This window comes from Haliaeetus leucocephalus, unplaced genomic scaffold (genome assembly GCF_000737465.1).
Source record: "Haliaeetus leucocephalus isolate CR32 unplaced genomic scaffold, Haliaeetus_leucocephalus-4.0 Scaffold264, whole genome shotgun sequence".
NCBI classification, from domain to species: domain Eukaryota; kingdom Metazoa; phylum Chordata; class Aves; order Accipitriformes; family Accipitridae; genus Haliaeetus; species Haliaeetus leucocephalus.
In genome coordinates this window covers 108,526-132,283 of record NW_010972700.1, presented here as the reverse complement: position 1 = coordinate 132,283, position 23,758 = coordinate 108,526, and the positions used below count along the sequence as shown (strand labels likewise).

Sequence of the window (23,758 nt, the reverse complement as noted above, 5' to 3'; positions counted from 1 at the left end):
TACTGTAACTGATGAGAAGATAGTATCAAACCAGCAATTTATTGTGTAGTAAACACCCACATCCTGAACTCTCTCTTATCTCTACTATATCAGCTCAGCGCTAATTAACACACTGTAGGAATCCATGGCTACAAGGGAGAGAAGCAGCAGGCAGGATAACATACAAGGACACAAGCAACTGAATATGTTTCAGAGCCATTGCATTTTTTGGGAGGATACCCTGGGCTCCAGCCCCCAGGGCAGGGACAGGTCATGCTTTACTTAGTCCTCCTCCTCCCCATATCGTCTCTATAAGCAGCAGCATAGCCATGTTGCAAATTGTACAGTTTGCAGGGGTAGTAGTCCTCACAGTTCTCCCTCTGACGTTCCCGGGCCGCCTTATGACGCTCCCTGATCCTGCAAAAGTAGGAGAGATGATGGGTAAGTGCTGTCATCTTAAATATCTGTCTACGGCCCCTTCCTGCCCCACAACTCCCCACCAGGATTAAGGGTCCATCACCAGATGCCATCATCCAGCTACAAAGATCTTGGCACACCAACTTCTGTGTTCACCGCACCCAGGGGAGCAATGTGACTACAGCAGGAACGTTTTGCATCCTCAGGTCTGAGGACTAGAACAAGATCTCAAACTGAGCTTCCTTTCTGGCCATCCCACACTGATGCCCTCTCCTTCTGTTGGCATTTCCTTCAGACAAATTAAGCAGAGCCCTCCCAGCACGTGACATGTCCTCAGACGCAAGGACTCGCTCTGTGCTGTCTGAGTTCTGGCTTCTCCCAGGGTTGGGGACTTCACGGGCACCTTACATTGAGAGAGGGACTGAGACTTCTCAGAAGTCACCATGGCTGCCACCCCTGGTACCAGCCTGTGCGTGGCAAGGAGGGACCTCTCCCACTCCCACCCTAGGCGTCCTGAGGCCATAACATACCTCTCCTGAAAGATGCCTCTTAGCCTTGTATCAGGCTGCATGAAGTCATTAGCTCTGCGCCTGTTGATGAAGGGATCTGAGAAGGCAAGAGGTTGTTCAGAGTAGATAGACACTTTTTCAAGGCCAAGTTTCAACAAAAGCTAGCTTCCGCATTTATAACAGCCTCCTCGTCTGCCCTCCCACACACAGTGAAAACCAGGACCTTTTAACATTCCCTGCTGTCCACCCCGCTGGTTCATGCACAGGCTCTCCCTCAGGCTTGCGCAGCCTGTACAAAGTGTACATGCTGCTCTAGCTCTGCTGTTAGTCAAACCACCCGGGGTAAAGCTACCGTGATTTTGCTGCCACAGCCCCTCTGCATGAGTGGAGCTTGGCCAAGAGGTAGATGCCAAGCTGCACAGACCGCAGGAGGTCTGGGCATGCTCAGCAGAATTAGCAGAATACTGAAATTATAGGTAAAACCAGGGAGGGCCTCAATAAGTCTACCTGCCTCCAAGGTTAAGCACTCACTGAGCAGTCTGTGTGGCAGTTTTGGACTGAGGTGCCTGAAGGTCCCTTCTGTCCTTTTTGAGAAACATCACAGTCCTATTGCAGAGTTCAGGAGTCTGTGGATGTCTTTGGCATTGGCTCGCACATGTGCCTTTGTGCTTCTGACTAGCTGCTTGTGAATTACCTCTCCCTAATGGTCTAATTTCTTTTTAGTTTCAAACCATCTGTTCTCTAACTTCTCCAGGTTATTGCTTCCATGGTGAGAACCTCCACACTTTCCTGCTTCTTCTGTGACACTAACTCTCTCTTCCAGACCAAGGAACCCTCCTGCCCACACATCCCACCTGCTTCTTCCAAGATGCTAGAAATAAGGCTCTCCCTGTCCTTGGGGAAGTACAAATCATGTCACTGGCTTCTGCAGTACCTCTTTCTGTGCTCACAGAGCTTTTTGAGCAATATCTTTTTTAGTGCCACTTAACCTGTTTTAGGTGGATGCAGCAGGGATCTAAGTTCATGATTCTTTGTTTTCCAATTCCCATTATACTCTTTGCAAAACAAACTGGTATGCACTTGTGCCCGAACATGTGAAGTTGTTTTTTTTTTAACTCTCTTCCTATTCATCCTGCAACTCCATCACCCACTAAATTAGTTTTTCCTGGTCTGAGTGGTTCTGCCTATTTGCTCTCCACAGTCAAGTACAAGGAAATGGTCTTGGAGATGTCTGTAGCACACTTCAAATTCAAGAAAATAGTAAAGCAGTCTCTTACAGAGATACTCATGGGATTCGATGCTCTCATGGGACTCTGGAGAAAGAAAGAGTAAAACATGTGATAAGACACTGTATTGATGGGATTCACAGACTTTCACACACCACAGATCAATAGAAAACGCACACAGAAAGCAGAGAAGCCAGGTTTTAAGGCACCTGTTTAAAAGGAAGAGAAAGGGACCAGTGGCATGACCTAGCATTTATATGAGGAGTTCAGGGTGTTCAGGAGTTTAGAATGAAGCAACCTGGTATCTTAGCCAGGACTTCAAGGCTTGTGCTTGGTCTTCCAGTGTGTGATTCTCAAGAATCAATTCCTCACCTTCATGTTCCTGACACTACAGTGGATATGATACCTCGTACCTTCAAAGCCTGCATGTGCGCTAAGGGAATGGATTAGCAGTGAGATGTGTTTGACTCTTGCTGTTTCATACAGCATCTTAATTCCCACAGTATGGAACTGTGTGCCTGACAAGAAAAGGGAGCTGATATTACAAAAGGAGAAAGGGAAATTTCCCCATTAACAAGTAAGAGTTAAGAATAAGAACTCTTATTGTAGTCCAGACAACAGTCCAGAAAGAGGAGCAGCCTGAGAGGTGAGCTGGAATGGAGAGGAAGGGGCTGAAGCATCCTGGACCACAAATCACAATGACTGAAGCTGCCAGCTCTGGAGCAGGACTAGGAGGGTCTGACGCAAGGGCAGAAAAGCAGGCAAGAGATCAAGTTAAGGGGAAAGAAGACACAAAGCCACAAAGCTGAATAAAAAACATCTGAACAGACCCAAAAATGTCTGCAGGTTTGGAGGTATCTCTCTACCCAGTAAAAAAGGTCACCTACCATAGCAAGTAGCAGCCATCACGAAGAGAGCCAGGAGCATAAGGATGATGAGAGTGCGCATTGTGCCAGTGCAGGGAGGAATCTCTCACTCTGTCTCTCTCGCTGTGTCTCGCTTTCTTCCCACTGAGGGCAGCTGGAGATCCTGGGCCGCCTGCAAAATCAGCAGTGGAATGTTTATTATGAAAACAGAGCCAGGAGGGGGCCCATGAAAGAGCCTGGGGAAGGCAATAGCTGGCTGGTACACACTTTTTATGGAGCCATTACAAAACATCCTCTATTAGCAGATTGAATCAGGTTTTGGGAAAGAGGGGGCATGCCCCCTTCCTCTCCCAGTTCAGGGCTGGGGGCCATAATTCACAGGCAAGCATGTCGCTAGCACTCCATGCTCAGAAAAGCTGGCCTGCGCAAGTGGAAGGAATTTCAGGGGCTGCCGGGGGCCCAGAGGGAGAGGTGCATGCTGATCCCAAATGTAAATGTTTGCCTTTCTAATTTTTCCTCTGATCTGCCCTCTTTGCCCTCGCCATCCTCTGTCTGGATACACCCAGCCCAGACTGTTCTGTCAACTTTGCCAACAGAGACATGGAGAATGAGGCTTCAAACACTCCCTCCTCACTCGACCCCCCTCCCTCCAGCTGGCCCCCGCTTCAGTCCCAGCCTGCCAGTCATCAGAGGAGGAATCCAACCCTACTGTCCCTTCCCCTCTCCTATTTTACTGCTCCAGGAGTGACAAGCAGCAACCTAGAAAAATCCCTTCTGCTGGAGGGATCATGATTTTTGCATTGAGATTACAGCAGCACCCAGAACTCTATCTCTGCAGGTCCTCACTGTGGTCCTACCCCTACATTCCTCTTCCAGCCCAAGCGACAACATCTTGGGGAAGGCAAAGGTAACCATATCTCCCAGGACTGCTGCCTCTCTGGTCTAGCACTAGTAGTCCTTGCACCAAAGTCAGGTGTTAATGGAAGGCTTTTCAGGTGGGATGAATCTCCCAGGCCAGTAGTCTCTGGGAGCACTACCTCACCTTCTAGCACCCAAAGGGCTTGCCTGGGACTGATGTCACGGACAGCAGCAATGGACAAAAGATGGGGTGTTCCCCTCTTCAGCTCTGTGGTACAGTAGGAGGGAGTAAAAGGAGTTACAGAGATGGCCATCCCTGCTCAGTGAAAAGCAAAGGGGAGTAGTTTGCTAGAAGCAAGACAGGAGGGAAGGTGGGTACCCATTGCCTACCAGCCATCCCCCATGGCAGTGCTGGGGCTGGGACCATGCACACTGCCTGGGGATGAGCCTAGGGAACAGCAACCACTGTTATGTCTGATCCAAGCTGTGGTGACCGCCTGTTTTGTCCATATGTACACGCAGGCGTCAGGATTTCTCACTCACAGGGTGCTGTCTGAGCGCACTCTGGGTGCAGACCACTCCCCCCCAGGCCACTGTGGTGGTGTCACTGCTGTCACCTGCAGAGGCTGGACTGGGGAACCATGCTGCAGGTGACACAGCCAAGAACTACAGGGACAGCTAGCCAGAGCCTAACACTTCCCCAATGGGGAGTAAAACTTCAGTGGAACAAGATTACTCTGGGCTTTACAACTTACCCTTCCAATGCAAAATTCATGGGCCTTGCCTGAAACTTGTGGTCTCTGGGAGAGAAACTGAACAGGGCCTTCAATTTCAGACCAAAGAGAAAGAATTGCTTTTCTTCCCCATTATCCCAGCCATGCGGAGAGCAGCTGAGTCCTGCACCATCAATGCCCCCCAGACCATCCACCTCCTGCCTGTTCAGCACTCAGCCTGAGATGAGGAGGAAAACTAGGTTGTGCTGGGGCAAAAGCCAGAAGTATGCTATAGACCCAAAGTCAGAGGAGAACTGAGACTTTTCTGCCTTTCCTCCGTGGCCTGCCAGTCTGGTCTCTTTAAAGGATTTCTCTGCTCTGGGATTGTTTGCATTCCTTTGAGCCCACGGTTTTGGAGTTAGTGTTGAATGTGGATTTTATAGGTTTCCTGAATGTCATGTACACTCTGGGAGCCCATGGGAGCTGCCAAGAAAGGGAAGCTTGAGGGAGAGGCTGGAGGAGAAAGCACAGCAGGAAAGCACTGGGGCACAGAGAGGAAGATGCTGGGAGTACTTTGGAAGGAAGGTGAGACTACGCAGTGGGAAACTCCAACACACTTTCCAGCCAAACCCTCTTTATTTGTCTGTCTTCAGTCAGTGCAGAGCACTCTGCTCCCTGGAAGACTCTGCTCCCATTTCAGAGGGCTCTCATCCCAGAATGCCTGGAGCATCCCATGCCACCAACCACAGGAGAAGAGCCACAAACACCACTTTAACCCAAGTGTTTCATTTTTCACCACAGAGGCAATGCACTTTCCAAGGGATGAATGAACATGCCAGCTGCACAGCCCTATACCAACAAAACTCCTTCGGGGAACACTCTTCCTTGCAAAAGTACATCTCTTTTCTACTCCCCCTGCACTCCATACTTCTCCAGCACACCTCTCCCCTCCCCAGCATCAGTGGGCTGCCCCAGACGTAACACACCACACAGCACAGTGAACCCAATACCCCTGCTTTGTAGCAGCATCCACTAGTTAGAAATACAGAAAGAGGAGCTAAGATGAATTGCCTGCAAATGCCAGGGAAATCTCCGCAGTCCCCCAAATAAAGGGGAGATCAGAAAAGCAGTCCTCTGACCTGTCTCCTGCTAGAGAGGAGAATCACAATGTTATGCACGCCATAGCAACCACTCCTAACACTTTGCAGCTGTGAAGCACCAGCAAGGCATTAATAACGAGCAGCTGTCCAGGAAAAGCAAGGTAGTCCCTGCATACTCACTAAGACGTTGCTTCCCTGTCAGCCTGCAGCTCTTGTCTGAGGGGGCAGCTCTCACAGTGTCCTGGACCCAGGACTGAAGAAGATGGGCCTCTTATTTATTAGCATTGATCAGTGACTCCTCCCATCTTCTGTCTCCCACCCTCGATCCACCCCCAGGCCACCACCTTCTCCGTCAAAAACACCTTCTTCCCACAGCCGGGAAACGAACAGACTCAAGGAACTGAGCCAAGAGGGAGAGGAGGGAGCCAGAGCAGACACCAGGGGCTGGTGGGGGCACAGCCACAGCCAGGCTGCTTTTCTGTGCCCAGGAGCAGTGAGTGGGCAGAGGTCTGAGGACAAGCTCCAGTCTCCCTCCTTGCAGCAAGACCCCCCCCCCCCCTTCCACGGCCCTGCTCTAACTAGAGCCGTGCTGCTGGCCAGGGCACCTGTTCTGCCATGGGGAGGAGGAGGACAGGCCCCTTCTCCCATCTCCTTTCATGCTGCTTTTGCAACTCTCTGATCCCCTGCTTAATGGCAGGCTAATGTCAGATTGAAAACTCACATAACAAAGGTGTCTGCTTTTGGAAGCAGTTCTGAAACCTCCAAAAGTGACAAACCCTATGAGGCAAAAAGCTGGTTTACACAAACCCAGGCTCCCGAGGTGCCCCCTCACTGCTCACACCAGACCCACAACAGTGCTGGACAACACATCAGACAACCCAGGACGTGTGCTTGCTGGACTGGGCTACTGGGCTTCTGGCCCTGCCTGCATCCGAGCCAACAGCACACGTGCACCACGCTGGGATGCTGAACCCGTGTGAGCAGCAACCCGCAGCAGTGCTTCCTTGTGCAGCAGAGATCCACGCTTGTTGCATGCTCAGCATGGGTGCTGGCAGGTCCAGTCCTTAAGTAAGGGTAGGCACAGCCTGAGGGACTGAGCTCAGCAGAGGTGAGATGGAGAAGATGAGCAGCTGCAGAATCAGTGCCTCAGGAGGTTAAGAAAGAAAACCCATCACATCTATTCACTAACAAAAGAGCTGGTGAGTACGGCTTGTCTGGTCCAGGAAAAGATCAAGCGTGGCCTGACTTACAGCCTTGGCTGCAAAATGAAAATAACAGCATAACCGTGGAGTTAAAGAACCACCAAATGATTGGGGCAGAGGTGGGATTTGCTGCACTTTTATAGAACACCTTGTCACCTTACAGCATTTTTGACCTATGTACTTTTGCCTGGTTCCCAAAGAAGAGTGAGGGGCTCCTGTCCAAGGCTGAGATCTTTAGCTCCTACAGTGCTCAACAAATCTGGGGAAAGTTCAGACCTACCTGTGGCAACAAGGTACCATGTTACGTGTGTCCTTGTACAAGGAGCTCTTGGCCCTGAGAGCCTGAGAATAGCAACCTTGAGCTGTCCTCAAGGTATAGGGCGCATAGTCATGAGCCACCTTTGAAAAGCAGGGCAAACAGGAGGACATTTCTTGCCCTTTTCTACCACCCTTCAGGGACAGCTGAATATTGAGCCCTGTGACATGCTGAACCCTGAAAGAAATCAGGACCCAGATCTAGTCATCCTCATCTACCTAGATATTGGAAAAGCTTTGGCCCCAGTGCCACCTGGCAAGTTTTCAGTTAGGTTGGAGAAAATGGGCATTAAAGCCATAACTGTGAGATGGTAAGGAACCAGAAAAATGGGGCAGAAGCTTGAGCAATGGAAAGGAGAAATGTTGAGAAATTACTAATTGAATTTCCCGTGGGACTAGTTTACTGAATACTTCCATTAATGACTGGCTTAAAAAGGGAATACTTGTTGAGGAAGTTTGTCAATAACAGAAAGCAAGAAAGCAACATCAGTGGAAAGGAGGCCTGAGAGCTCATATGGGAGGAAGAGGATGACCTTGAAAGTTGGAGTAACGGAAACAGCGTAATATGCAATAGTGCAAAGGCAAGGGCTTCCATGAGGATTAGCAGTAAGAATCCTGCTGTAAATTAAGAGTTCATAAACTGGAAGTAAATGGGGAACAAAAGGAACAACTATGAACCAATAATCATAAAGGTCACCACAGAATACTGATTCTGAGATGTCTACTGAGAATGTGCCGGCAGAGATGGGCACCTGTTAGTGCCGCTGGATAAGATATCAGTGAGATCTCAGCAAGAGTCCTCTGTATGGCCCAGGTCACCCATGTTCATGGAAGAATTCCTGTAGGAAGTGGTGTAGATGAGGACTAACAAGGCGAGGTGATCTGCAGTTACCCCCAAAATGACAGACCTTTTCACCATAGCCTGTGGGATTCACCAAGCCTCTCCTTCCCTGTGTTGTCCAAAAGGCTTTTCCAGCAGGACAACGGACTAGCAATTAGATTTTGTTTCTGGTACTCTTCCAGGGCCTGTTTCAGAACCCACAGCTCCCCTGTTTAGGAGAAGTCCCATTTCCAGCCTCTGTGTCTTTAGGGCCATAATCCATATCCATGTATCCCTCACCGAGTGCCCAACTCATGCCAGGAAGGCTTCAGCAGAGTCTCTGAGCACTACGGCAAGGGAATAAACACTATCAGCTCTGCGACAGAGCAGGGTTTCCAAACCCAGGTTGCCCAGAGTATCAAGTAACTGGACTCACCGATTGGACAGCCCTTTCCAAGCTTGCTCTTGTGTTTCAGGATGCAAGTTAGTCAACCACCACGTGGACTATGGCTTAGGAAGTGATTTCTCAACTTGATAAACAAGTGCTTTTTGGAACAACTAGTTCTACAGCACATGAGAAAACAAGACTTTATTTTTACTTTTTCGTTTAGTCCTAAGTAATACCTAGGAACTGATCCAAGAAACAAGTATAATTGAGCCACTAAGTAACAGTGTCTGAGTATCCACAATATAATTAAAGTCAACAACCTCATGGAATAAATCGTGCTGAAAACTAGCATACTGACACTAAGCTTTAGAAAGGGAGATGTTTTTTAAACACAGGAGCTAGTCAAAAGACTATGAATAAAAATAAACAGAACACATTTCAGACATTTAAAGGTCTTGATATACATATCTGAATGTGTGTTAGCTCTGGCAGAAAACTCACTCAGCTACCCGAAATTAACCCTAAAACTAGTTCAAAAGCTAGTTCAACCTGGGAAAAACAGATTTAAACACTTCAAAACTAGATTTTAAAAGTTCCAAAGATTAAAAGAAAGAGGGAGCACATAAATAGGAGAAATCTAGTTTCATAGCCATCAAACAACTTTTTTTCAAAATAACTGAAATGATTCATTTCCATTTCAGTGGTGGGGTGGGGAGAAAAGAGTAATTTCATAATAAATAAGTGAAGGTTTTTTCCCCCAAAATACTTAAACACATATCTTTGAAATCTGTTTCCACATTTCCCCTGAGAAGAATTTTGCCCCCAGCATTACAGCTTTGTGCAAAAATAAAAGTTTCTAGTGCAAAAATATGTATTGGTTCTAACTGAAACTTCTTCTAACAAAGTGAATCTATGTGTAGTCTTAGGAGTATTGTAGAAACCACCATCTGAAGCTTACAGATAATGTCAGTCTCCTGTGGTGGAGGAAGGTTCCCATGCCAGCTTACAGCTATTTTCTTTCATGCTTCCTCCAGTGTTTTGGGCCAGCGTGCATTTTAGAAACTCCTCTTTCCATCCTGTGCAATGACTTCCAGTGACTTTCTCCTGCCCACAGATGCAGAGCACACCTGCACGTTCAACCTGAGGGGTGTCACTGGACTCTGGGACAACTGGTTGCTCAGTATCCCAGTGCCAAGGAGCAGGACTGAAATTAAACACCATGAAAATGCCCAGATCCTTCCTCCCTGACCAAAGCCAGAGAGTGAGAGGATAATTCTTCTTCCACCTGCAGTGTCCTACAGAATTTGGGCCTGCCTCCACATTAGCCATGACCATAAGGAAAGGTTTCCAGCTGGTGAGCTGTGGGGTTTGGTTGGCTGATTGGCTGATTGATTGGTTGGTAAATTAGGGGGGGGTTTAGCCACTGTATTCTGTTGGTAGTGGCAAATGTTTAACCTATTGAAATTCAGAGATTAGTGGCCAGACACAACCTCACAGCTATGGTCTATGGAGTTGTGATCCTCGAAATTATTCCTTGTAATCCATCAGACTTCAAAATGAAGCCCAGTGTCCTGGAAAAATCACAGTCTGGATATAAATACAGGAGCATTTGGGGTCAGCAGTACAGCTAAATGAGAACTCATTGCTCTCCATTTCTGCTTGCTGCAAAAAGTGAGCCTGGGTCAAGCCTTCGACTCCAATACTCAGCAGTCTCCATGGGATATCACTGAGTTACTTTAAAGACTGACTCTCTCTGTTTGGCCAGGACTTCCCAGAACAGCTGTGTTTGGCTGAAACAATGAAAAAAGATTACTGGTAACGGGAAGTTCTTGAGCACAGAAGACTAAAATTTCGCAGAAGCCAGACCAAGTTTATTTAATTCACTGAATAAAACAACCAAAGCATTCAGGGCTAAGGGCTAACTCTTGTTGCTTCCTTTGGCTTCACCCCCACCCACCCACACATGTCCACATACACTGATCAGCCTATTTCTACTGCTACCTGGAAAGGAAGGAAGAGAGAGGATAATGTTAATATTATTTGGATGTTGAAAAAATTGGCAGAGGCTCCTGTGTAGGGATTAAATAATCCATACAAGTAAGTAGAATTGCTTGTACTTCAAGTATCCTATAAAAAACTGAGCAAGCAAAAAGTTTGAACTCTTGGCTATAAAAACAGAGTGTGCTTCTGGGTTACACTCTTGTGGGAATAAGGAGCAGAAATCTCTCTTCCTTTTCCACCCCCACCACCCTCGTTTCACCACATGAGCACAAAAATGTCCTGCCTGATTCATTCTTTGGGATCAGATGAGACTTACCCGCCTTATTTCCTGTCCAGACATGCAGAGTGATAAGAAGGCAGCTGTGGTTTCACTCTTCTCATCCATCTGGTAAATAAAAAATAACAATAATGCCTCTTTTTTCAACAACAAACTTAGATAGCATCTGAGATCCAAAATCTGCCAGTCCTTGTGAAGCCAAGATTGGACTGAAACATTTCTGTTCTGTCTTGAATGCAGGAGGCCACTGAAATATTTACAAGCATCCCTGTAGTGTTATATACGTTCCTTTGTTTTATCGCGAGTTCAGCATCTATAGTATCATAAATTTTGTCTTTAGTAAGTAAATAACTTTTTCTGTGGCACACCAAGCCCCTGGTCTTGGCCTCTCTTGTCAATATCTGATAGAGTTCAAAGGAAGCCTAAGGGTTGGGGGGAAATGCACGATAGCCAGCTAATGGTGAAATGCTGTTTACAGCAAGAAGAAAGACATTCTTATTCCTTGAAGCACAAAATCTGATTACTCTTATCTTCCTGTGCGTAACTACAAATCATATTAATGTTCCTAACATCACATGCTAGCCAAGTCATTTGGCATGATGACCTTCCTTCATAATGGATTTCACACACTAATTAGATGCTCTTTGGATACATATTTATTGTTTATTTGTATTAAATTTGACAAGTGATTATTTTTATCAAGAAATTTTGTGTTCTCATAAAGCAGGAAAGAATTTTAAAAGGAGAAGGAAAGATAAATTAGAACAATTTTTATTGTTTTTCAATTAGCTTTTCCTTCTTCCTAAAATGGCACTGGACTCCAGAAGTCCCCTCTTTACCAGGGACGTCTTTGTCATTAGTGGTCATAATTTCCTTTAAATTATAAAAGAAACAATAAGAATAGTATAAATGGAGAACAAAGTAGAGGTCTGGGTGTGGAAGCACTGGGAAGAAAGGCATAAGAAGGGCTACAAGAACAGCATATATTGATGGCACCTAGATTAGCAGATCATTAGGATGTCAGCATATGGATCCTCTGGACACCCAGACTGGGAAAAACAAAGCACAGTTTAAAACAAGATATGTCCTGAAACAAGGGACGGAGTACACCTATGACTTAATAATAGGAAAAATTCAAAACACTAGAGATGATGGTGCTAAGATAAAGAACAAGATTGAGCCATAAGATACCTAGATGAGGAGACAAAACATGATGAGACCTAATGATACTCAGAGGTGGGAAAAGGTGGAGAGACAAAAGATGACAGTCACTGCCAGCTCCTGAAGGATGTGAAAGATGCATCTAAAATTAGTATATGGAGGTAAACTAAGAGAAACCCAGCAGACATGATGAGGCCTCCAGAGCCCATGCCTTGAATCTTCTATGTGATTGCAAGAAAACCAAATAGTATGAACAACTGCATCTTGGTGCTTGTGAATATGTGGTTATGACAGTCTTAGTCTGAGTGAGTGAAATCAGTGTGGCTTAAAATAAAGTAACCTTCCCTTTCTCTAGTGTCTCATATTGACCTCTGTTACTGCAATATTGCAACAGTGTTTACTACAAAATGAAGTATCAAAAGGTAACATGAAGACTTTTTATGAAGTCCTCAGTATGGAAAAGTCTTCATCCAAACCCATCTCACATCATTCTGCAGCTTTGGCATTGGCCTGTGTGGTAAGAAGCTTCTTTCAGAGCTCTTTCCACTTTGGCTCATGCTTCTTTTAGCCAGACACTGGGAGGAAACCCTGGACAGATGCACAAGAAAAAGAGCAAGGCACCAGTGCTGTAGGCATGAGGTGACATTCTTGGATTCAACATCCTCCCTCACTTGGCTTGGTCAATGTTGGTTGGGGTCTGCTGTGCTGAAACTATCTGCCCTTTTTTGTCTCCATACCTGATAAAGGATGGCATTTTAAGACTCAATACAGGTGCCAAAAATCACATAAAATCACACTTATGACTTATAGCATATATCAGTCCTAGAAGTTGCATACAGCTTTTTCCATAGCAGGACCTTTCTTTAAAGACTCTTGCCAACAAAGACACTTTTGTCCTTCCTGGGCTTTTTTCCCCTCTGTTCTAACAGGATCTGCTTACAATACTTCCTGGCACCAACTGGGCTGTATTATTTGGGATTTCTCTTCTCACTGTCTCCCACCTACAGCCATGCCTGCACTGGAGAATGTTGCTGTACATTTATCAGCAAAATACACTGCATGAGTCACATATTGGGTACACAAGCATTTATAACTCTGCTGGCTGGCTAAGCTTAAGATTAATGAGAACATTGTTTAACGCATTTTCCTAAAGCAGACATTGTATGAGAATCTCTGCTGTGCATATGTTATTTACCAAACACCTGTACACATCTGTAGAACAAGCCTTCCCCCATGTTACTTGGCCAACCATCTGCCTGTCACTTCAGCTCTCTGACGTAGGTGTCTGTCTTGATTGTCATTTCACCAGTGAACCTGCTGGAGAACCTAATAAATAAAATACCAATGCTACCCAATAAATAAAACATACTCACCAGCTCCCAGAAAGACCCTTGTCTATTTTGAGACCTGAGTGTACACCTGAAATGAACGGCTAACTCCAGTAAGGACTGCAGTCAGGACAGTCCTTTCATTACAGTTCCCCAGAGACCTCATTAGGTGTAAGGTCCCGCTTGTGCCAAGTGCTGTACAAACCCCAGAAGGGAGAGACCTGTGGGTACGTGCCTGTCCTCACCCCTCCATAGGAGAAGAGGCCTGTCTGGCAGGAGCACCTTCCTCAGCCAAGGACCCCCTTACCACTGCCTGCCCTTCCCAAGCCTGGGGCTTGGTGATGACAGATGATACACAGGCATCCCAAAGGCTCAGACATCAAGTTCACCCTCTTTTTCAGCCCCTGGAGCTCTTCTGCATTATCTGATATCTCTGGCCTCCTCTGCGCTATCGCTCTAATGATACTCTCTTGCTGACCTCCAGCAACTATTGCAGGCACTAAGCCTCTCCTCTCCATTCTTGCCCCACTTGGCCAGTGGGACACACTATGGCACCAGCCCCGTCCACTTCTCCAGGCTGTCTGTCCCCTCCACCACAGATATGGCACTGCCATCTCCCACCCGCTCCAGGCCCTGTTCGGCCCTGGGGAAGAGCCTGCAGGAGGGTGCCACGGCCGGGGGAGAGTCATGGAGAGGGGCTCCAGCTGCTGGGGAGAGGGGCAGGGGGAGCACGCACAACGAAGCCCAAATGAGAGAGCAAAGCAGTTGCCAATAGCAGCTGCATAACCAACGAGGAAGCTGTGGTGGGTTGGCCCTGCCTGGATGCCCCAGGTGCCCACCAAAGCTGCTCTATCACTCCCCTCCTTGGCTGGACAGGGGAGAGAAATTATCACGAAAGGCTTGTGGGTCAAAATAAGGACAGGGGGAGATCACTCACCAACTACCATCATGGGCAAAACAGACTCAACTTGGGGAAAATTAACTTATTACCAATCAGTTCAGAGTAAAACCCCTTCTCTCCACCCCTCCCTCCTTCCCAGCTCAACTCCACTCCGTGTTTTCTTTATCTTCTTCCCTCCAGGAGAGGCAGGACAGCCTGCCTCACCATGCTCTTCCTCATGGACTGCAGGGGAATCTCTGCTCTGGCACCTGGAGAACCTCCTCCCCTCCTTCACCGACCTGGCGGTCTGCAGGGTTGGTTCTCTCACATGTTCTCACTCATCCCTCCGGCTCCAGTTTCTGTTCCACAGCAACTTTTTCCCCTTCTTAACTATGTTATCCCAGAGACACTACCACCGTTGTTGATGGGCTCAGCCTTGTCCAGTGGCAGGTCCGTCTTGGAGCCGGCTGGCACTGGCTCTGTTGGACGTAGGGGAAGCTTCTAGCAGCTTCTCACAGAAGCCACCCCTGTGGCCCCGCTGCTACCAAAACCCAATCCAGAAACAAACTGCCATGCAAACCCAATACAGAAGCAAACTGAGGTCTTGATACCCTGGTGTCTCCACTTTCCATTTGGGAGTGTTTTGGGACAGATGACCTTGCCAATCCTCTCAGCCCCCTCCTTGCTGTTAGTGGGAGCCTTTGCTGCTTTTGTCAGTGACCTTGGGGAAGAGGCCTCCCTGGGAATTTGCTAAGTGGTGGTGAGGCTCGGGAGAAGCAGAGGAGGAGGGTGCTTGTCTGGAAACGGAGCCCCCTCCCACACACGCCACCCACCCATGGCACGTCTGTTTGTCACAGAGAAATTTGCAGAGACAGGTTTAATACATTAAACATAAACAAACCAGCGCCAAGCCTTTGGCTGCTCGTCACGGCTAGAAATAGAAGCCAACCACTTCAGGGGCTTTGGGTTTGCATGCTTGATGGATTCCCAGCACAAGGACAGATGTTCAGCTAACCCCAGCCCAAATCAAAGTAAACACTCCTGCCTGGATTTTCAAGAAGACAGCACAGAGGTGAGTTGGAGAACATCGGTGCCATTCAAGGCAATGGGTAAGGAACAAGGAGCAGCTCCCAAGCAACTCGTCTTGGGGAGTTGAGGGTCCCAGCAAGGACATGAGGGCATGTTATGAGCAGGACCACAGTACGCTTGGCATAACAAAGCTAACGATGTAGCTCTTGGGACTTGCTTCCTCTGCGCAACATGTAGTCTTACAAAACCAGTAGCACCATAATACCTTAGAGACCACTGCCTTGTCAGGTGTGTCTGAGCATTTGGAAGGGGAGACAGGACAAGCAGACACACAAATCACCTCATTTCCATAAGAACAGCCACAGAAATAATCCTGTCCTATCATGTGAGATGCTGGTAAAGCAGTTTCTCAAGTTCTAAATATCCTGGATACAGCTATCATTATTATTAAAAGAAAGAAGGTTTTATTGTCCTAGGTCACGGAGCCATACCTGCCAAGAAGGACTCCACTGAAATAGCAGTTGCCGGACTCAGAGACCAAACAGAAACCTTCAGATGAACAGGGCCCCCAGGGCAAGGCAGCTAATCCATTCCCTTGTGTTGCTAAAGTCTTGCTTCATCACCACTCTGATGGAGGGTGCCTCGTGGGTTCTCTCTGTTCTCCCTTTGCGGGGATATTTGTTCTTTTTAAAAGGGAGTGCCTGGGGCACATGCAATGTGGCAGGCACCTTTCCTTGGGAGCAGCAGGGTTATGCTTGGGACAGAGCTGCCTCCAGAGCATGGCGTGGGCAAAAAAAGAAATAAAATCACAGCAAGGGTCAGAGGGCCTGTCATTCACACAGAGACAGGGAGCCAGAGGGGAGGAGGAGGGTGCACCCCTATCCTGGAGTCTGAGAGGGGCCATGTGGGGTGGTTTGTACTCTTGAAGCTCTCCACGCTGCTGGACAGACAGAAAGGCAGAAAGAAGAGACCCAGGTTTGGGATACTGATGACAACCCTAATGGGACAATTCTTAGGTCACCCTACTCCTGCCTGCTTCTCTGTGAGTGGATTGCATCTTTCCAGAGTGGTTTGCATCTCTGTGCAGTGGCGGTGAGTTATCAGGTCACAGGAGAGACACCAAAGACATGCTGTTTCCATGCTAGGGAACTGCAAGACAGAAGTAGTTGGAAGACCCATTAACTGTGGCAGCATCCAGCTTCCTGGATGACAGAATGGATCTGTGGAAACAAGATTGATGACCCCTTTGATATAAGCATTGCTACCTCAGTTACAGCATCAGAAACAGCCTTTCACTTGAACAATCCCTTCCTTTCTGCTACTGTCTTGCCAAGACTAAAATGAACCAAGCAGGGGCTCATTCACATTTTCCTCTCACCTGCCATAGGTATTTTTTTAATATGCAAAGGCATCTTCTTAATATCTTCTTAACAAAGTATTTTCTTTACTGCCAGAACCTCAACAGGGGAGGAAGCCTGAAAACATTGCTACAAGATGGGGGCTGAAATCTAGGATGCCCAGTGATCCGAGAGAGCACTGCAACTGCATTGGGAAAGCCACGTGGCAAGGGAGCACATTCCCCATTGCCCCGCACAAGTAAAAGGCAGTTGCTCCAGGAGGAAAGCTCTCACTGGCAAGGAGTCAGAAATGGAGAGAAAACAGTGATCCAGACCTGTTCAGCTTCAGCTCTGCCAAACTAGAGCAACCAAACAAGGCTGCCTTTCATTCATGGCAAAAGACTTCCATTTTGACTTAAGAAAATAGCCCTTGGGACTCACAGGGAGATGGAGGATGAAGAGAAAGTATGGCCATGTGGCTAAGGCTCAAGAGATCTGGATGCAGGAGATCTGGGTTCTCTCTCCAGGTCTGCTCACCAGCTTCCTCAACAATCTGGGGTAAGTTACTGTCTGTCTCTTCTGTTTCTCAGCCAAAGAACAGAAATAATTGGCCAAGGAAAATAAAGTCTTGTTTACAATGGGAAGTCATGAAATAGCCTAGGGTCAACACCCACATTGAATTCTAAAATGCCAAAGAATACTCAGAGTACATCAGATTTATACTGAAAGTACCACAGTACCAGTTGTAAAATAAATACCAGTTAAATACCAGTTGTATTTTAAAACACAATCTTTTGGGCTGTCCTGGTTTCAGCTGGGATAATTTCCTTTCTAGTAGCTGCTATAGTGCTATGCTTTGGATTCAGTATGAGAAGAATGTTGATAACACACTGATGTTTTCAGTTGTTGCTAAGTAGTGTTTAGACTAAGTCAAGGATTTTTCAGCTTCTCATGCCCAGCCAGCAAGAAGGCTGGAGGGGCACAAGAAGTTGGGAGGGGACACAGCCAGGACAGCTGACCCAAACTGGCCAAAGGGGTATTCCATACCATGTGATGTCATGCCCAGTATATAAACTGGGGGGAGTTGGCCTGGGGGGCTGGATCACTGCTCAGGGACTAATTGGGCATCGGTTGGCAAGTGATGAGCAATTACATTGTGCATCACTTGTTTTGTATATGCCAATGCTTTTATTATTATTGTCACTTTATTGTTGTTATTATTATCACTATTAGTTTCTTCCTCTCTGTTCTATTAAGCTGCTCTTATCTTAACCCACGAGTTTTACTTTTTTTCCCTGATTCTCTCCCCCATCCCACTGGGTGGGGGGAAGTAAGCGAGCGGCTGCATGGTGCTGTTACTGGCTGGGGTTAAACCACGACATGGGCATACAGCCTTGTATTATTCAGTGGATAAGAAAACAGATGAACAGTTTTTCTTTAGGTGTTTTTTCTATTGATTCCAGTGATTAATAGCAACAAATGAAAAAACAGGAGAACTGCAAGATCCCGTCCTGCTCTCCTGATAGCTGATTAGCAGACCCAAGAACGTGGCATTTCTCTGCAGTTGCACACACAGATCAAGGAACCAGAAGTGGACTGCACCAATGCTAACCATGTCTTCTGGTACCTATGGAAGTAATGACGTGCTATCTCAGTCCTGTCCAAGAAAGTTACAGATTGCAATACTATCAACGCCTCAGCTGCTAGATAAAAGGCAAGAAATAATGCCGGTGATATAGGCATTACACAAACTAGGTGACATGGGTGGCATAGAGTTGCACAAAGCCCCAAACAAGATGATGAAATGTGGACTCTGGCCTAAGAAGAGAGGGAGGTGGGTGACATGAAGGGTATATAATACCCATAACACAGGGATAAGGAGAAACCTGGAGTGCACACACAGCCCATGAGTTTAGGCTGGAAAGTGGATGAGTCTGGCTTTTCACCCTGCACATGGACAGGATGGGGGGGGCTCCAGGGGCTGCTGTGATGCACAGGGGATTCAAAGGCTTGAGCCCTGGTGAGCACATGGGGAGGAGGACACAGTGCTGGTTGCAGCCGTGATACAGAAGGCAACTGCACAGCTGCCATATGTGGAGGCTTGGGGCAGGCAGGGAGACAGTTATCTATGGGCCTTTCCTCTAACCTGGAGAAATGTGCTGCTTTGCAGCTCATGGGACTAGCCTGGCTGCCTGTATTTGTAGGTATATTAGCAGAGAAGTGAGAAGTTCAAAGGGGAGAACAAGTACTTTCTTCTTCAGTGTGCATCTTGTGGCTTTGCAGGTTTTTCCACTGAGAATATTCCTCTGAAGTTTCCTTAGTGACTGAGCCAAAATGGATCAAAGAGGTACTTGATTCACAGCCCCAGAAAAAACACTACTATGTTCTCCTCTCCATCATTATCAGTTCCCTGTGGTACCCACCCAGAACCTTCCCTCACTGACCCCTGTCTGCCCCTGGCCACATCACCCCCTGGGCAAGTCCTTTCCTCCTCCCAGACCAGCCTCTGGCTCTTCCCTGCCCTCCTCTTTCACAGTCCTGCAAACCACTTCCCCGGTCACATCCTTCAGACAGTATTCCCCCCTCCTGTGTCAACTGCCCACCCCTTCACCAGCTTGTGGGCTGCTGTTAGTGGTACTGAGGGGAAGCCATCCTGTGCAGAGGTGCAGAGTGACTCAGCCCTGCAGTCTGTCTACCTGCAAGAGAGGGTTTGCTTCTACTATTGCTGCCCAGATTTACTGATTCTTCTTCCCTCCAGATGAACAGAGGTGTCAGACAGCCGTGCTCTTCGTCCTTTTATTATAAGGAGGACATCAGTTCCTACTATGTCTTATGCTAAATCTTCACTATACCCTCCCCCTCCTGGGAACTCCAGCGCAGCTCAGTGCTGGACTTCTGTGCGTGGGATGGGATCTGACCCGAGCACCATAAAGTTCACCCTGTGACAGCTATTCTGGTATATACCAGAGAGAATTTTTAAATTTTTATTCAAAGTTGGCAGGGCCCTGGTGCCTAGCATGGTCCCTAGAAGAAAGGCAGGAGGTTCAGTCAGGACTTCAGCCGGAAAACAAGCCAGGCAGCCTCGCTGCACTGGTGGCTGTCCTGCTCCTCTGCACGCATAAGGCACCAGGGCTGCGAGCCCTGGGAGGTGTCTCTTCCCTTCGTGCTGGCAGTTAGAGGCCTCTCAGCATCTCCCAGGTACCCCTGAGAGCAGGAACAATCCTGACCAGACAGACTCACATGCAGAGGCCAGGGGCCGGCTCCTCTTCTCCAGTGCGAATGCCGTTCTGGTCCTTCTCCTGCTGGGCAGACCCCCTGTGGCTTGGCCAGACCCAGCACTCTGTGTGCAGGGGACTGGAGCGACAAAGCTGAGGCGCAGAGATGTCCGTACTGAAAGTCTTGGTTCAACCTGCAGCAGATAAGGGCTAGTTCAGAGGTCTAATTCCCTTGCATCCATTCCATCCTTGCATTCAGACTTTGGTTTGGGCCCACACTACACAAAAGGGAAGAAACAAATTCTGTGCTCAAGGACAGAAGTGAGCAGAGGTGGCAACCCCAGCAGTTGATACACCACACATACCATGCTGAACTCCCCCTTCCCCAAACAGCCTTGCCCAATCTGATATTCAGTATAATTTACACAAAAGTGGCACTGCATCAGCTGCTAGAAAAGAGGGAATAAAAGCAGCAGAGAGCTGAGCCTTGCCCTGTAGACCTCAGGACAGAAGAGCAGCAACTCTCAGCACCAACTCATCCCTCGGGTCTCTTGCTGCCCAGTGGCATTCCAATCCCAGAGTCAGACTCCTGAGGGATGTGTGTACCCAGGAGAGGTGCTGATGAAAGCTGGACACTGCATGGGGAAACACCCTGCCAACCAGTAGGAAATGCTGAGGAAAGGGCTGTTACATAAAACTCTGCATCCCCAGGGCACTTGCAAGTACCAAAGGGAAGTGCCCAAGGGAGCTGAATGGTGCCATTAGGACCTGGCATTTGGTTTCTGCCGTGGTAGGGTATGCGGGGAGCACTCCTGGGCCCCAGCCCTCACCTCTGAGGAACATTTACTTATTTTATGCCAGACATAGCAGTTGGGGGGGGAACACAAAAATGTTAGTCCCCTTGTTGAACCTCCAGGTCTTTGCAATATTCTGCTTCTGGAGGCGTTCAAATCCTTTCTCACCAAGGATGAATGCATCTTCCACAGTGCAACCCAATTCCCTGTTCCCTGGGGTAAAGAACAGCAGCTCTCGCACGCCTCTGCAGCCTCGCTTTGCTGTCAGGCAGGCTCAGCTGCTATCTTAGCTATTTTGAATGTCCCTTGAGTTCAGGCACTGCTGCAGAGCAGGGGCTCTCACACCACAGTATCTATCTCCACAATACTGAGGGGAAAGGGAATCCCCTCATCCTGCCTTCTGTCAGCTCGCATCCAGCACCTCCTCCCCTCGAAAACAAGCCCAGCCTCCCCGGCCAGCTCAGAACATTTGGGCCAAATACATCACAAATTCAAGTCAGAGATAACACAACGGGGGACAAAACCCAAACTAAAGCAATGAACAAGAGATTGCCTCTCCATGAGATTCTGCCTGTGATTTCTACCTCGGATGCTCCATCGCAGTGACTAAGCCCACCAAAGCTGCATTGCAGAAGCCTTTGAGCACAGGGATTAATTAAGGCACATCCCCTGGTTCCACAGCCAGCGCTTTCTGTGCCCAGGGCATCCTCAGTGCAGCACTCTGGGGCTGTCCATGCTGTGCAAGCCCTGGAGAGAACTGCAGAGCAGCTGGAGGAAGAGGACGCTTTTTCTGGGGCTGCTTTGCGGCTCCCAAAGTTGTTGGTTAGGTCCAGAGTTCTAGAAGGCGCAGAGGGAATTAAACTCCCCAGTGTACATAATGAAGCTCCTGAAAAGCTGTCCCTATAATTAGCTGTGTACACAGCGAACACAGCCACCGGGGAACATTGCTTTTGCTCCCAGGCTTGTTTGCAGAACCAGAGCTTCATTCATGTCCTGTTTTGTTTCCCTCCAGCACTGAGGAAGAGTCACGTCGCTGTGCCCAATTCCTGCAGCTGTTGTGTCCGCACAGGGCCAAGGCACAAACCTCAGACACCCATGCAGCAGGCCAGTTCCCCCCACACTGTTTTGTCTGGACCACAGAGGTGTGTGACACTGGAAACGTCTACGACGCCAAGGCTCCTCGCAGGTCTTCCCACTTTACCTTACTGCAGAGAAAGCAGTACAACCCTTCCTAGGGAGGAATGAGCTATAGCCATAAAAAGCAGCAATTTTCCCACTGAGGGAAAGCAAGCGGGGCTCTTGCTAGGAGATACAGCCCTGCATGTTCCAGGACTGGTATAAAACCAGGAGTTCAAAACCATTACACACTGCTGACATGGGGATGTTGGAAGGCAGGTGTGAGTTTGCTCTGCCGGGGCTCTGGGCCAAGTGTGAGGCAAGCCATCTCTGATCCTCAAAGCTGTAGTGTGTGACAGAGTCTGGGATGAGACCCCGTGGCTCCCCAGTGTTTCAGAGGGGCTGAGCCCTGTGCTCACACCTTCACACAGCCATAGGGTCAGAGACAACTGATCCTCCCACCACCATGCCCCTCGCACAGGGCACACACAGGCCTGGCAAGCCTCGTGCATTGCACAGGGAACTCCAACACCAAAGACAAGGCTTCATTCCCGCTCTTCCAGTCCAGCACTGCAACCTCTGCCCACGCCCAGGGGCTGAGCCAGCAGCCAAAAGCAGTGAGACACTCTGATACCTTAGACCCTTCCTCCCTCATTGGGGCTCAGCCTCCTGCTCCCAGCATCTTTCCTGTACTTCTACAGCCCTTCTTCAATGCACAAAAGCCACAAGAGCATCCAGAAGGATTCAGGCATATATACTGCCACTAGACACACACTCATCCAAGAGGTCATCTGGTGCAGACAGTTCTCTTCCCTGGCCCTACCAATGGTGAGGGCATGCGTTGCTCTGCCCACCACCACCATCTCCTGGGTGAGCTCACCAAGCAGGAGAGACACTGCCGCACAGCCACGTGATGCTAGCAGGCAAGGTCCCCCATGCCAAGGAGTGCCACCAAGAAGCAGTCTTCACTTGCAGTTCCAGGGCTAGCATGTTCCCTCACCAAACACAGTGGCAGGTATGTGACCCACCCTGAACAGTCTCATGCTTCAGAGAAAAAGACACTTAAGAGATCTGCAGTGGTGGCTCACTCCAGCTGTTATGTGAACACTACACCCATGGGCCAAACCTTATGGCCTTGTAGGCTCCAGCTGATGACTGTAATATCTCCACTTCTGGGACTACATGCTAGTGGCAGAAGGTCACTGTGAAACGGCAGCTCAGAAGACAGGACACCCGAGTACAACAGTTTTACGGGCTAAGGGCAGGTGCCTCCACTTTTACCAGCCTCAAGAAAGAAACATGCAGCACGTAATGCCTCAAACCCACCGCTCCCTTGACATCTTCAGTGTTATTATCTAGCTGCATCCAGAAGCAATACTACAGGTTCTCATAAGGCCACATACAAACCAGAAGTTAGGGAGCACTCAGCTGTGACAAGGGGAGAACTGAACAGACAGAGGTTTGCCTCTCTCTCCTCTCCCTCTTTTCCTGCTCTTTTCTGAACTGCCTCATTTAGGAAACAATTCTTGGCTATTGCATTGACCATGAAGCTTCTGAGACCCTCTATTGCCTACCACCCTGCCTCTTAGGGGAGAGCTCCCTGTGCACAGAGACAGTTTCCCAGCCTTGCCAACACAAGGCACAATCCTGAATACTGTTTTGGTCATACCACTCTTCCTTGGAAATGTGCAGCAATTTCAATCCTCCATACTGACTGTTACAGCATTGGGCTTGCTTTAGGTAAGCAGAGGAGAAGGGAGGGTAGAGCACTAAAGGAAGTAAGTCCAGCTGCATGGCAGACAGAGCCTTAGGGAGATGAAAGACATCGGCTTGATCCACATGGAAAAGGCAAGAGCTAATGCAGGGCTGGTACCTGCCTCTCTATTGTACTGAGAGCCCCCCCGCCGTGGCCCTCATCATGGTGGCTGGCAGTTACTTTGCATCCCTTCCAGCTCCTGACGTCTCCCTCTGTGGTGGGGATCTGCGTTTGCCTCATTCACAAGAACAACTTCTTTTTATTTCCAGTTCTTCACCTTGGGCTTATCTCTGAGAAAGGGCTGAAGTCTCTCAGCTCTACGCCTTATAGACTCCCTCTCCCAAGCCAAGTCTCTTAAGCCCTGAGAGACAATGAAGTCACTGTTTGACAGGAGCATCCATACTTCATGCCAAAGGATGCTGAGCCAAGTATGAGGCAAGCCTACTGCATGCATGTAGTACAGCAGAACGG

The 23,758-nt window shown here is 48.3% G+C and overlaps 1 protein-coding gene across 1 annotated transcript; it reads right to left on the bottom strand.

Moving 5' to 3' along the window:
- Positions 1 to 18: 18 nt before the first annotated feature.
- MGP (matrix Gla protein) lies at positions 19 to 5,915 on the bottom strand. The gene is made up of 5 exons (XM_010569199.1): positions 5,849 to 5,915; positions 3,019 to 3,169; positions 2,183 to 2,218; positions 927 to 1,002; positions 19 to 396 (listed from the first exon to the last, which is right to left on the bottom strand). The coding sequence occupies exons 2-5, from the start codon at positions 3,077 to 3,079 to the stop codon at positions 258 to 260; spliced, it is 312 nt and encodes a 103-aa protein (XP_010567501.1). The 5' UTR covers positions 3,080 to 3,169; positions 5,849 to 5,915; the 3' UTR covers positions 19 to 257.
- Positions 5,916 to 23,758: the final 17,843 nt, after the last annotated feature.